Raw genomic sequence first — 14,101 nt, forward strand, 5'->3', positions numbered from 1 at the left:
CATATCTCCACAAACAAACACCATCAAGTTTCAATGCAAATTGATGCTACGTTATTACTGACAGCACCACAAGTACACGGTGTGGCTATATATTTGAGTAGTCTCTTGTGTTTCTCATTAATTTTATTGACCGCTAGGTCACATTTTTAGTTTCACTTGTTCATAGCCTAATATAGTTTCAAGACTTATTATCCTATATAACATTAGTTTGTATTTTGAGATTATATACAACAACTTATCCCTTTGTAATCCACAAAGTAGGGTCTGTCTGTAGAAGGTAGATCCTTTGTAATCCACAAAGTAGGGTATATAGAAAGAATAAAATGAAGATAGTCATGACCTGATAAAACATATTAAACAATAGTCATAACAAGATATAATGATAATGACCAAACTCAAAAGACAAGAAATTATAAGAGTAATACGACTAATTGTAAAGAAGAATAAGCTAAACAACGTTCAACTATCTACCCTACTTCGTGTCCTACATGAAAGGGGCAAACAAATTGTTTTTCAATAGAAACTATTTTTTTTGTTCGTATTTGATATCTACTTATCTTATGTGTTTAAATAGGGTCGCACCCGACTTAAACCCAAATAGACTTATTTTGGGCTTTTCCAGATCGGCCCATTTATAGCTCTGAAAACTGAAAGCCGCCGTCTTCCATCTGTCTCCGGCACTGTCTTCTCTCCGATAACCGCAACTTTCTCAGAGTTTCTCTTCGAAACCCTAATAACAGTTACCCTAATTGAGCTCTGTATACAATGGAGGAGGAAGTCCAAGTGGATCAAAACTTCCCCTTATTCTCCCGAAAAACTAAACCGGCCACCAGAAAACCAGTTCCTGCTCCAACCTCCATTGAAGAAACCCCAAAGCAGCTTGACAAGGAGACTAACTCTGGTCCTACCCCTAGTCATATCACCTTCTCTGACTTAGGCCTCGCTGGGTGGGCCGTACAGACCTGTAATGAGCTGGGCATGAAGAAACCCACTCCTGTACAATATCACTGTATCCCCAGAATACTCTCCGGACAGGATGTGTTAGGTTTAGCTCAGACCGGTAGTGGAAAAACAGCAGCATTTGCATTGCCTATTCTTCATCGTCTAGCTGAAGATCCTTATGGGGTGTCCTGTCTTGTGGTTACTCCGACAAGGGAACTTGCTTTTCAGCTTGCCGACCAGTTTCGCGCCTTGGGTTCCTGCTTGAATTTACGGTGTGCTGTGGTTGTGGGAGGAATGGATATGATAACCCAGACTAAAACTCTGATGCAAAGACCCCATGTGGTGATAGCAACTCCCGGAAGGATTAAGGTTCTCATTGAACAGAATCCTGATATTCCCCCAGTTTTCTCCAGAACTAAGGTAAAAACTAAGAGCTCTTTTTAGTTCTTAGAATTCCATTATTGTAGCTAAAGAAACTATTTTTGAGAGGAAAGAAAAAATTGAGATAAACTAAGGTCCAAAGGGTACATTTTTAAGGAGATTTCATTTAAAGATGCCTGTTGGAAGATTTGTATAATCAGTGCACTGTCACTGTACTAGTTTTTGTCAAATCATACTAAAAAAAAAAAGCTTCTTTTCTCTTTGATAATTGATGTACGAGAATTATTTTGATATGTGAGTACACAAAAGTACTCGTAGAGCTTCACAGGCAAATAGCACCAAGGCAGATTTTGTAAAAAACAAGTTCCGAATTTGTGTAATGATCATCTTTGAGCCCTCTGAAATCTTTTTCTTAAGGGCCAGGTGAGACAGTTTCTAACAAATGAAGTTTTAGACACACTTATTTTTCATGGAGACAAGAAGAGCAACAATTATTTTCCTTGTTTTCTGTTTTTATGACTGGCATCATCTCCTGAAGGGTGAGATTATTTACTTAAAGTCCCATGTTCCTGTTAGGGTCCTTTACTATACGTTTTCGAAAATGCGCAGAATGGATTCTCTTCAGTTGTGAACTCTTATTTGTATGTTGCCTTTCAGTTCCTTGTCTTGGATGAAGCAGATAGAGTTCTAGACGTAGGGTTTGAAGAGGAGTTGAGAGCAATCTTTCAGTGTTTGCCGAAGAATCGACAAACTCTTCTATTTTCTGCAACAATGACCAGCAACCTACAGACGCTACTTGAGCTTTCTGCAAACAAAGCATATTTCTATGAGGCATATGAGGGATTCAAGACTGTAGAATCACTTAAGCAGCAGTACATTTTTATTCCGAAAAATGTGAAGGATGTCTATCTGCAATACATTTTATCCAAAATCAAAGACATAGGCGTTCGCTCTGCAATCATTTTTGTTTCCACCTGCAGGTAGAATTATTTCTGAATCCCTAGACTCATTTTACTAACTAAACTTCTATTATGTAGTCATGGAATAGATTAAAGCATTACCACTAGGGATATCTTATCAATCCAAATGAATATTGAACAGTCACATGCTTTATTTGGGTGATTGTAGCTTCATCTGAGAATTCTTTGAGTGGTTTGCATGTGTGAAAGGATAGTCAAAATATGACTCCCATTACGATTCTGTTGGCTAACTATGCACAGGGTTAAAACTTTAATTATTGACTGGGGATTTGTCTGTAGGTTATGTGTAGGTCCAATTGTTGTGTTGAAAGTTTCATTTGTTTTTCTTCTTTTTTTGGTGACTCTGACCTTTCTCTTGGTAAATAATATTTGCATTATTCTATGCTTTACATTTTTTCTGATTTAAAACTTCTTGCTGATAAAAGATAAGATAGGATTCTGGATTTATATGGTTATTTAGTCATATTGACCAATTAGGTGTAGATATGGTCAGAAAATTTGGTAGTTGCGAGATTTATTAGCAAAGACTCCGGGTGTGTTCAGTATGGAGGAAAATATTTACCAGAAAATAGTTTACAATTTTTCCATGTTCGGTTGGTTAAAATTTTTGAAAAATATTTTTTCGAGGAAAACAAGTTCTTTATAAGTGAGGAAAATGACTTCCCTCGTGCTTATGTCCTTCCCACCCTCCAACACACCTCATCTTCACCCCCACTCCCACCTCCCCAACACCCCTACCCTCCCTCACCTCCCATAGTATTTGTCTAGTCTAGGTTATATACACATGCTTTAGGACTATATTTTTTGCTTACGTACCGAATACAAGAAAATAAGTAAGAAACTCACTTATTTTCCATCGTACCGAACACACTCTTAAAGAGAATGTGCAAAGATATGAATGCACTGTTCATTTCTTAACTTCTCTTTAGTGTAATGCGTGAAAATTGTATGAAATACGACATTCAAGTTACGCATGTAGTACGAGAAAGATACATCTGAGAACAGAAGGAACTGAGAGAATATGGAAACAGGAAAAATGTGTGTTTTCTTTTCAGCATTGCCCTACTAAATGATAATTTCTGTTCTTCTGCTGTGACATGTGATGCTTGCCAGACTAAACAGTCTTGACTCTGAAAAGCAGAGAATTCGTGTTTGAGACCTATCTAAATAAATTAATGCATCTTGTCTCTCTCTAAAAGCACAAGCTTTTAAGAGGTGGTGCACACAACTCAACATGGTACCAAACCTTACAGTATTTGTCTGCTTTTTTCTGTTTTGTACCTGGGAGTGTCCCCGTTTTGTACCAGCTCTAACTTAGTGTGTGGGCATTTACATTAATAAAACTGCATAACATTTTATAAGTTCAACATGGTATTGAATTAGATAAGGTACTAGACTCTTGGGTTTGATTCTTGTTGCTAATCATAATTATAAGGTTTTTCATGAAAATGAATGTGGTCACATATAAGGAGGTGAGAGGTGTATCGGAAACTTACATTTAAAAAAAAAAATTATCTTCCCTCTCAAGTCTCGAAGAGTATAAGTTTCTTGGTTAGAAGTGATAAAATGAAATAACTCAAAAACTTCTTTAACTTGTATTCTTTTTATGTTTTTATTGGCATGCAATACAATTTTTAGTGAATGAAAAATCCAGTAATCCTTTCACTAATAGCATCCTGATCAGTATCATAAGTATGTAAAAGGGTGTGACTCGGCTATTGTGATCTACCAAGACTAACTACAACAATAACACACTCAGTGTAATCCCACCGGTGGGGCCTGGGGAGGTTAGGATGTACTCAGACCTTACCCCTACCTTCGTGGGATAGAGAGGCTATTTCCGATACTACCAAGACGTTCTATTTCACCAAAAACAATTGATAAAACAAAAAAGATCTTATCACACATCTAGCAACTATTCACTAATCTGGAAGGTTCTCTTACACCATTAATTTCAATAAGTGAAAGTATGTACAACACTAAGGTATGCAAACTAGTTTCAAACAAGTATCATAATCTTAAAGGTAACAGTACTCATTGATGCTTTCCTTATCAATCTTAAAAAATAAAAGAATGATTTCTGTATATTCACAGTTATGTTTTACTATTTTGACTAGGAGCTGTCAGCTTTTGGGTTTGTTGTTGGAAGAACTCGAAATTGATGCTGCCGCGTTGCATTCATACAAGTCCCAGTCACTGAGGCTTTCTGCACTTCATAAATTCAAATCTGGGCAGGTCCCAATATTGGTCGCTACTGATGTTGCGAGTCGTGGTTTAGACATTCCAACAGTTGATCTGGTGGTAAATTATGACATTCCCAGGTGCGAATATGATTGGATCTTTCCATTACAAGTTAATGTAAAAGAGGTTAATGTAATAAATGTAGTGATTGTCTGCTGCAGGTATCCACAGGATTATGTTCATCGTGTTGGACGTACTGCAAGAGCTGGACGAGGTGGACTTGCTGTCAGCTTTGTTACTCAGGTGAGAAGTGTTGCTGAATTAGCACCATCTAAAGCCAATACCAGCCCTTTATTCTCTTCTTCACATTTTTGAAGTTGTTGCCTGAGCTTGCCATGAGCATCCTCTAGATGACTGCACTGTTTCTTCATTTAGTTGATCTGCAGGCTTCCTGTTTTAATCATCCATTTCCAGCAGCATTCATCATTCTCTCAGCGTTTTCTTGCTTTGGCTCTCCTATCAGCTTCTGATGCCTTTTTCTTCTGTGAAGTCTATGCAAATTGCCTTCACCTCTCAATTTCTTGTTTGGTGGAATGAATATATTGTTCTTGATTGATATTGGTTGCATTTGCACCATCTAGTGCCATTGCCGACGTATATTTTCTTCACATTTCAAAGCATCTCAGCATAGTCAGCACAAAGCTTTTGAAGTTCGCTTAAATGGTTGACAGCAGTCTCTTGTTCCTTTAGTCTTGACTCGATTGCTTCATAGAATTGTTTCACTACATCGTGCTCATCTTCTTTTCAATTCATGAGTGAGCTTCTTTACTTTCAAATTTGCCTCCTGATCTTTGTTTTTTTTCAAGTTCTCGGACGCAACTCGGCTTTACTTTTGTTAACGAGTTTGTCCTGAGCTTTTCAGTCTCAAGCTTGGCCTCATCTGGTGCTTCATGTGATGTGCCCATTTCATCGATCTACAATTAGATATACCAAAATTACCTGACAGTTAGATTTTGGGTTGTAGTCTATCCAAAAAGGGAGAAGAAAAGAAGCGTGTTTAAGTTGGAAATGAAGAAATTGAATTGACAGACCTTCAGTCAAAAGGGTGTGTTGCTAACAAGTGTGATTCAGTATTAGTGCTGCTTTTCTCTGAGTGAAGTCCTCTTCCTTTTATTTTCGTCAAGCTTACTTACCCATATCACGGAAAAGGTGTTGGGGGTATGCCAATAATGATGTTTGCTGTGTTTTATGAATGTTTTTCTTTGCCTTAGGACTAATCAGGAACTTCTAGGACTTGAAGCTTTAAAATTTCTTTTCTTTTGTTTGCTTAGTTTAAAGATTTTTTCTTGCAGAATGATGTGGATCTCATTCATGAAATAGAAGCCGTGCTTGGGAAACAATTGGAGAAATTTGATTGTAAAGAGAATGAGGTGCTTGATGACATCTCAAAGGTAAGACAGATACCTTCTTTTCCCCTTTTTGTAAATGTCTGGTCAATTTAATAAGTTTAGGATATGTCAGTTTTAATTGCCTGCATTGGATAGTTCTATGCAATGAGTATTCCACAGGATTAAAGGGTGTGTTTGGTATGGCTGAAAATATTTTTGAATACCTGTATTGAGTACCTTGATGCAATGAGTACCCAACTGGCTTAAAAGGGTGCATTTGGTGTGGCAGAAAACATTCTTCAATACCTGTATTAAATACCTTGATACAATACCCAACATGATTAAAGGTGTATTTGGTATGGCAGAAAGTATTCTTGAATACCTGTATTAAATACCTTGATGCAAAGAGTACCGACAGGCTTAAAGGGTGTGTTCGGTATGACAGAAAATAGTTTTCAGAACATAAGTTATTTTCTGGTACTTCATACTTCAGGGCAAATATTTTGCTCCAAAGAGGGAGAATGACTTCCCTTACTTTAGGTGAAAGTCATTGTCTTTCACAACTCACATCTGTCAGCTTCATATCCTTGCCTTAACCTAATGGTGTTACATTATTGTCAATCTCTTTTACTCAAAAGTTTCATCAAAACAATATCTGGTTTGCTCATAACCAAATACAGTAAACATCTTTTCGTTTTCCGGAAAATGACTTCTGTCAAACCAAATACGCGTCAAGTGTTCAGTACTAATTTTAGATTACTTCGATTGGTTGAAATTCTTTTAGCTTGACATAAATTTTTGTGGCATTCGAAGGTTTACAAGGCGAAGCGTGTTGCATCAATGAAGATGATGGATGATGGGTTTGAGGAGAAAGCAGAAAGTCGTAAAGCCCAGAAACAGAAAATGCAAAATGAGAGAAAGGGAAGGAACAAAAAGCAGAAAAGAGAAGGAGTAACAAAAGATATAGAAGTTTGAGATCTCCTGTATTTGTGAATAGCTTAACAGCAGAGAGTCTTTTTAGATGGGAGAGTTCTATTTTACAGCAGCAGCTAGGGGCGTACATGATCGGGTTTTGTTCGGATTTTTCAAATATCAAACCAAACCATTTGTATCAAATTTTTAAAGTTATAAATCAAACCAAACTAATGAAATTTGGATTTTTCAACGTTGGGTTATTTCGTGTTGGTTCGAGTTTTTCAAATACCAAACCAAATCAGTTGGAATTTTTAAATTTTTAACTTAGATCAAACTAATAAACCTTGGATGGTAAAGTATTCATATAAACATATAATTAACTTGTGTTTCAAGTATTTCTTTAGTTCAATCAAAATATAACTATCTAAGGTGTCTCTTAAGAAATTAACACAAAATATGAGATGAGTGATGATACTAAAACATTCAATAAAAAATAATAATGAAATTGTATAAAATAAATATGGTAAATTAACAAGTCATAATGAAAGTTATCATAATTTGAAAGTACTAAATCATGGTAAAATAAGTCTAATAAGTAGTAATTACATGATTAAACATTAAAGAAAAATTAATATTGGGTTACATATTTTAAATGTCTAAACCAATGTAAAACTAAAGAACAAATATTCAACATTATTGTCATTCTTAAATCTTAGTGTTGAATTAACGTATAAGTAGAAATTACATCAAAGTAAATACTTTTATGTATAAAATAGATTTTAATAATTATATATAATGTCGAGTTAATTTGATTTCAAATTGTTTTTTTTTAAAATTAAAACCAAACCAACCCATATATTGTCAAGTTTTTTTAATATCAAATCAAATCAAACCATTAATCGAGTTTTTTTCGATTTGATGGTTAATATACTAATGTTCGTAGTTGAGAATAGTATTTGACTTTTCGAGTATTTAAAATGAATTATTTCCAAGTGCAAATATACTTTCCTGTATATTACGCATCATCCATCAGGTGCAAATCCAACATCCATCCCCCCTTCACATGTTTGGTGGATGTTTCCAATATACTACACCTAACCTGCATCTTCTTGCGGGCCTCTTCATGTTAGGTTAGGCCCGCCCTGGCCCGGTTTGCTTGTAGCTTCAGCCTACGTAAAATTGAATGTTAAATATAAAATTTGATTTACAAATTTATAATTTGTAAAAATAATTTTACATTTGTATTTACTAACTATTTATTTCATAGGTAAATACAAGTTATAATTCATATCATTACTTTTTTAACCACTTATACTTATATAACGATTATTCTCACCAACATAAAATTTATTAGTACTTCAAATCATTTTCAACTTTACCATTTATATTCACCAACTTCTTTATTTTTTATCAATTTTATTTGCTAACTAAATTGACCAACAAATGACTCAAATTAATTAACGTTGATTCATCTTCTCAATCATATGATTGAGAAATGCATCTTGCTCAAAAGCAAACAGTGTCACATTTTAGAACAATCAAAAGTTTGAGACAACCTAAAATAAAATTATGAAATTAAACTCTAAGTTAATGACTTTATATATACAAAATTGTATAAATATAATTATTTAATTTACTATCGGGTTGTCAATTAACCCATTAAGAAAAATCTTTAAACCACCGTAATTGCTAAATCAATAACCCATTACCGATAAGCCAACAACTTTTTCTCGATTCAACTTATCATATTTCGATTCGATTTTGAATCACCGTAGTTTTTTTATTTTGTTAATGTCCATTCCTCTCAAGTTGAATTCAACTCCCACATGAAACACGAAAAAGAAAAAAAAAAAAGAAAAAAATTCCTCAAAAAGGTGATACAGAGCATTTGAAGTTAACAGGTCAATAAAGGCAAAATCCAATTAAATAGACATGTAGACGGGCCCAGCTGTCGGCCAGTCAACTCCAACATGTGTTTTATTTATTCGGCCCGACCCGGCCAGGCCCATTATGGATTCAGCTGGTCACTTCCCCTCCCTCTCTACTGTACAACAATACAACAGCTTATTCTAAGAATCTCCGCTCATTTTCTCATTTCTTTTTTTTTCTTTGTCTAGGGTTTTTGGCAATAGTATATATATACAGTTGCATAGAGATTCACCAAACTCTCTCGCATTCATCACAATGGCTTTTTCTTCTCTTCTCAAACCTACCGCCTCCCTTGTTCGACCTTCTCATCGATCTCAGGTAAATATGCTGTTATTTAGATCTCTGTTTCACTTTCGTCAACTTTGTTTTGTTTGCGTTCGTTATAAGCTTTTACCAGTCGATCTGAATTTCTTCAGCTGCATTTGATATATGAATCAAGTTTATGTATTAATGGAAGTGTTTGACTTTTTATGAATTTGTTCAGGCATCATGTGCAGGACTTCATCATAGTAGTAATTCTGTTAAATTACAATCGTCTGTCTTCGGAGATGCTGTGACAATTTTGCAATCTTCGTCTTTACAGTGAGTGATTGTGTTTTACTATCCTTGATTTTCGTTACTACTTTGGTAAGTGAAGAAAAAGAGCTGATATACAAAAGTTAAACCTGCAGAAAATCTGGTGCCTGCAGTATTCAACCTATCAGAGCAACTGCTACTGAGCTGCCTCCAACAGTTCCAAGTAAGTTTTTTTTTTTACATTTCTAACTTTAAACCTTGTGATTTGATGATCAAATGGATGTGTTGTTGAGATGCTTGAATTTGTTTGGCATTTGCTCAGGGTCACAGACTGGTGGGAAGACAAGGATTGGTATAAATGGTATGTTACTTTGTTTTGTTTTGGATTATGTAGTTCTCAAGGTTCTTGAGTTGAAAATATTAGCTGCTTCGTTTATGATGTCTCTTGATTTTCTGTCCCTTGTAGAAGTTTATATCAAATTTCTTGTATGAACATATATGATGGTTGTTACAGTACCTGCAGAAAATGTATGTCTAAGTTGTTCAAACATTGCAGGTTTTGGACGTATTGGGAGATTGGTTTTACGAATTGCAACATTCAGGGATGATATTGATGTGGTCGCAGTTAATGACCCATTTATCGATGCAAAGTATATGGTAAGAACGTATCCCGTGAAAATATGGTGTGTGATTCTGCATGAAATTGGGATTGGTAGTGTAATTTCTCCCGGTGTATAAGCGCTGTAGAAATAAATATTGCATCGCTAGGACTTCGGCTGGTGTTATTATGTCAAACTTAAGTGTTGACACCTTAATAGGAAGGGTTGTAAGTGAATGGACTTTCCTGATATAAGTAAGGATACATTTAAAAAGCACCGTCATTAAACAAATTGTTGACACTGACTCCAAACAATTACTGGTAAAAATGGCAACCCTAGCTTATGATCTGCAGATCATTATATTTCTTTTTGTTTTTGTATCTATGAATTACTTCCTCCTCCTCTAGTGTTCTATTTGATGCTTTCATCTTCTGATGTCCTTTCCTGCAAAATAGTTTCTCCTCTATCGTTCTTCATGTACTTCTGCGAGTAGATTTTTAGCCCTCTGAGGTATGAGCTGACAAGAGAGGGATAGCCTAGTAATGAATCAATGAAGAATCTCTAACTGTAATTTATCACCAAGGGAGCAAAGTGAGGATGAACCGCAGGGGATTTGAGGAATGGACTTTATCATATCAAAAGAAAAACCACCTTCTGGGCCAAGTGTGTAACATTTTCTGTTTGTTCATTTTAGGCTTACATGCTCAAGTATGATTCCACTCATGGAGTCTACAGTGGATCCATCAGTGTCCTGGACGATTCTACTTTGGAAATCAATGGGAAGCAGATTAAAGTCAGTAGCAAAAGGTATATTAGTTAAGTTACAAGTAAAACAATAAAATAAATCATGTTAGTTTATTGCTCACTCATGCAAACTTCTCTTGATGCAGGGATCCCGCAGATATTCCATGGGGTGATTTAGGTGCAGATTATGTTGTTGAATCTTCTGGTGTCTTCACAACTATTGATAAGGCCTCAGCACATAAGAAGGTGGAGGACATGCTATTTCTGGCCTTAAACGCTCTTTCTTTGCCCACCTTATTCATGCAGCTCTTGTGTTGATACTTTTTGTTTGATTGTGCAGGGTGGTGCAAAGAAGGTCGTAATCTCAGCACCATCAGCTGATGCACCTATGTTTGTGGTAGGAGTGAATGAGAAAACTTACAAAACCAACATGGATGTTGTTTCTAACGCTAGCTGTACTACCAATTGTCTTGCTCCCCTTGCCAAGGTTTGGCTTAAGAACTGGCTTAATTGAACAACCACACATGATTTGCTTGTTCTCCACTTTTGACGGTCTTTCCCATGCTGTTTCTCGTTGCAGGTGGTTCATGAAGAGTTTGGCATTATTGAGGGACTAATGACTACTGTGCATGCAACAACAGGTATGTCTCTTCTTGCTTAACACGTGTGTAAACCATGTCTACCTTCTCTTTTGTTTGTCTACATTCTCTGTATGTCGTATTTAAATTGATATCATGGTCAGCTACCCAAAAGACTGTTGATGGCCCATCAATGAAGGATTGGCGAGGAGGCCGTGGTGCAGGACAAAACATCATCCCTAGTTCAACTGGTGCTGCTAAGGTATTACATAAGTTCTTGATGTATTATTTACCTTTTCTGTTTCTCCTCTTTTTTTTTCGGTTATTGGGGTGGGGAGAGAGGGGCAAGTTCATGGTTGTGATGGAAGACAAATGTTCCTCTTTGATTATAGGCAGTAGGAAAAGTTCTGCCAGAATTGAATGGGAAGCTCACTGGAATGGCGTTCCGTGTCCCAACACCTAATGTCTCTGTTGTTGACTTGACTTGCCGGCTAGATAAAAGTGCTTCTTATGATGATGTGAAAGCAGCGATAAAGTAAGCTTTCTATATGCTCTATACATCTGGTTCTTATTTAATGGACAATCTTGTTTTTGGACTATTTTACCTAATTTAGTGCTTTATTTGCTCTAGGTATGCATCAGAGGGTCCACTTAAAGGCATTTTGGGTTACACAGACGAGGATGTTGTCTCAAATGATTTTGTTGGCGATTCCAGGTAGATTTGCTCATTCTTCTCTTTTGATCTCTTACACACTAATCTTAGGGAATAGGGGTCATGTTGCAGGGAGATCCAATGTGCTTCAGAAGTTCATATTCTCTGAATGCTTCCATATAACTGTTTCCTTGCACCTTTCACAAGATTAAACGTAAAACATATTAATGGCAGTGGATAATTATCACTCCATTATTGCCCCTGGGCAGATGTGCTGCTCAGAGACTTGAGCCCAAAAAAAAACAAACAAAAAAATTTATTTTTAAAAAAAATTGTAAAAACAAATTCACCCATACTCTGCAGTCCTTTTCTTGAATATTTTTCTGTAAAATAATTCATGGTCTGCCACACGGACTTTTGTATAGTGGTAAGAGCACTGGGTTTAGGTGCATGTCATGAGTTCGAACCCTGCTGCAGTCAAATCCGGGTATTTAAGTGGGGAAGAATAGAAGAGCGCTGGTTGATTATCAACCGAGTCTCAAACCATGCACCAGCTAGCCCTCGGGAATTTCTTGGTTTGAAATAATTTATCTGTGATCTTAACTTCTCATTCTAAAGCTTCATAAAAGGTGGTCACAGTGAAACACTACTAGAGGAAAGCAAAATGTCCCTCTATGTACAGAGATTGTTAGGGGAGTTGCATGACCGTTTGTTCTCTTCTTTATTTTGTGGAAGTGGAAGATTTCTTGCAACAGCTCATTAAATCATGCATGCAAGCAGAATGTCTGTCGTTTTAAAAAAGTTTGCTTAGCTATCGAAGAGGACAAAGGTTGATATGCTCTCCTCTTCTCAGCTACATAAATATGATGATATGGGTGCTTGAAATAAAGGAGGATAAAGTATCTGAGTTTCTGGTGCTCTTGTATAAGACACTTTTGACCTTCATCTGAATAGAGGATGATGAAGTAATATCTGAGCTTGGAGTAGCCAATATCTCAACTTTTGCAGAATAAACAACACATCTTTTAATATGATGCCAGATTGATTTATCAACAACAGAAAATTCCTCCTAAAAAGTAACGATACTTGTATATAAATTAGTCATTTGGCAATGCTATCATTAAGTGGTACACTAAAGTATAATTATCCAAAGAAAAAAGGGTGCTACTATAAACTAAGTACACGAGTATTAGAGGTCAGTGCCGTGTAGGATATAAGTGGACAGAACTGCTAATAGTTCTAACTGTGAATGATATACTACTTCAACTGCTGATTTGAAGCTATGCTGAATTACTAATTAATTAATTAATCTGATATGTAGGTCGAGCATATTTGATGCTAAAGCTGGTATAGGCCTGAGCAAATCATTCGTGAAGCTCGTCTCCTGGTATGATAACGAGTGGGGTTACAGGTATGACCTTTTATCTCTGAACCAACCATCCCCAACAAGAAAATAGGCAATGACAAAAAAAAGAGTTGAAACCTTGTCCATACTACTATATTACAGAACTGTTGACAAAGTTGTATTGTAATCTTAACCTTTGCAGCAACCGAGTATTGGACCTCATCGAGCACATGGCGTTGGTAGCAGCCACCAATTAAAATACAAGATAATAGTAGCTACTGCAGAGTTTGGCGCAAGCAACAATTTGTATTTGAAAAAGTTGTGGAGTAGAATGCTCCATTTTGGTTATGGATTGAGTTTCATTACTGTCGTACTTTAGTTTAAAATAATGAACAGTTGGACATGTATGATTACATACGTCTTTTCATAAGGATGTAATTTTATACACTTGCTACTATGGAGAGGTGGCAATTTTTTTTACTTAAAAGGAGAGCATAAAATTTGTTAATTTGCCGATTACTGCCAAACTTGATTCTCTGATTCATCATGTTTAAGAAGTTTGTCATAGTGAAGGCTTAAGATATCAAAAGCAATAGTTTAAAAACAAGTGTTTCTGATTAGTACTCTACTTGTAATTGTAGGATAAGTGATGCTTCGAATTTGTGCTTTATGAAGCACTTGGAATAGGAAAGGACAAAAATACGAAAGTTTAGTGCATATTCTTTTTCACTTTCATGTCTTGTTTTTTAATGTATAATGGAGAATGACGCACACCATAAAGCAAGTAAAAGATGAGGAAGAGTGCAAGATTCATGCTGCAATGTTTATATGTGGAGTAGTTGGTTTTATTGCCAATTAAAGTTCGAATGCTACGTACACCGTATTTCTTATCTGATAATACTTACTAGCACTCGCCGAAGTTAAAATTTAAAGTTTATGGGTTTGGAATTG

At 35.9% G+C, this 14,101-nt stretch overlaps 2 protein-coding genes across 2 annotated transcripts; both read left to right on the plus strand.

Moving 5' to 3' along the window:
• Nucleotides 1-652: 652 nt before the first annotated feature.
• LOC125821272 (DEAD-box ATP-dependent RNA helicase 36) lies at nucleotides 653-7,034 on the plus strand. Its single transcript, XM_049500689.1, has 6 exons — nucleotides 653-1,362; nucleotides 1,981-2,303; nucleotides 4,421-4,624; nucleotides 4,706-4,787; nucleotides 5,837-5,935; nucleotides 6,686-7,034. Exons 1-6 carry the CDS (start codon nucleotides 766-768, stop codon nucleotides 6,845-6,847), a joined length of 1,467 nt encoding a protein of 488 aa, XP_049356646.1. The 5' UTR covers nucleotides 653-765; the 3' UTR covers nucleotides 6,848-7,034.
• Nucleotides 7,035-8,865: 1,831 nt separating this feature from the next.
• On the plus strand, nucleotides 8,866-13,658 carry LOC125821276 (glyceraldehyde-3-phosphate dehydrogenase GAPCP1, chloroplastic). The gene is made up of 14 exons (XM_049500693.1): nucleotides 8,866-9,034; nucleotides 9,201-9,298; nucleotides 9,388-9,455; nucleotides 9,555-9,593; nucleotides 9,789-9,889; nucleotides 10,526-10,638; nucleotides 10,722-10,821; nucleotides 10,916-11,062; nucleotides 11,156-11,216; nucleotides 11,318-11,415; nucleotides 11,546-11,688; nucleotides 11,785-11,868; nucleotides 13,127-13,216; nucleotides 13,353-13,658. The coding sequence occupies exons 1-14, from the start codon at nucleotides 8,972-8,974 to the stop codon at nucleotides 13,405-13,407; spliced, it is 1,260 nt and encodes a 419-aa protein (XP_049356650.1). The 5' UTR covers nucleotides 8,866-8,971; the 3' UTR covers nucleotides 13,408-13,658.
• Nucleotides 13,659-14,101: the final 443 nt, after the last annotated feature.

Source organism: Solanum verrucosum, unplaced genomic scaffold (genome assembly GCF_900185275.1).
Source record: "Solanum verrucosum unplaced genomic scaffold, falcon-dt-bn FXZP01000222.1, whole genome shotgun sequence".
Classification (NCBI taxonomy): domain Eukaryota; kingdom Viridiplantae; phylum Streptophyta; class Magnoliopsida; order Solanales; family Solanaceae; genus Solanum; species Solanum verrucosum.

Coding starts and splice junctions, on each gene's coding strand:
- LOC125821276 (XM_049500693.1), top strand. CDS start 8,972: ATGGCTTTTTCTTCTCTTCTCAAACCTACCGCCTCCCTTGTTCGACCT. Junction 9,035..9,200: donor GACCTTCTCATCGATCTCAG/GTAAATATGCTG, acceptor GAATTTGTTCAG/GCATCATGTGCAGGACTTCA. Junction 11,217..11,317: donor TACTGTGCATGCAACAACAG/GTATGTCTCTTC, acceptor TATCATGGTCAG/CTACCCAAAAGACTGTTGAT.
- LOC125821272 (XM_049500689.1), top strand. CDS start 766: ATGGAGGAGGAAGTCCAAGTGGATCAAAACTTCCCCTTATTCTCCCGA. Junction 4,625..4,705: donor GTAAATTATGACATTCCCAG/GTGCGAATATGA, acceptor TGTCTGCTGCAG/GTATCCACAGGATTATGTTC. Junction 5,936..6,685: donor TGCTTGATGACATCTCAAAG/GTAAGACAGATA, acceptor TGGCATTCGAAG/GTTTACAAGGCGAAGCGTGT.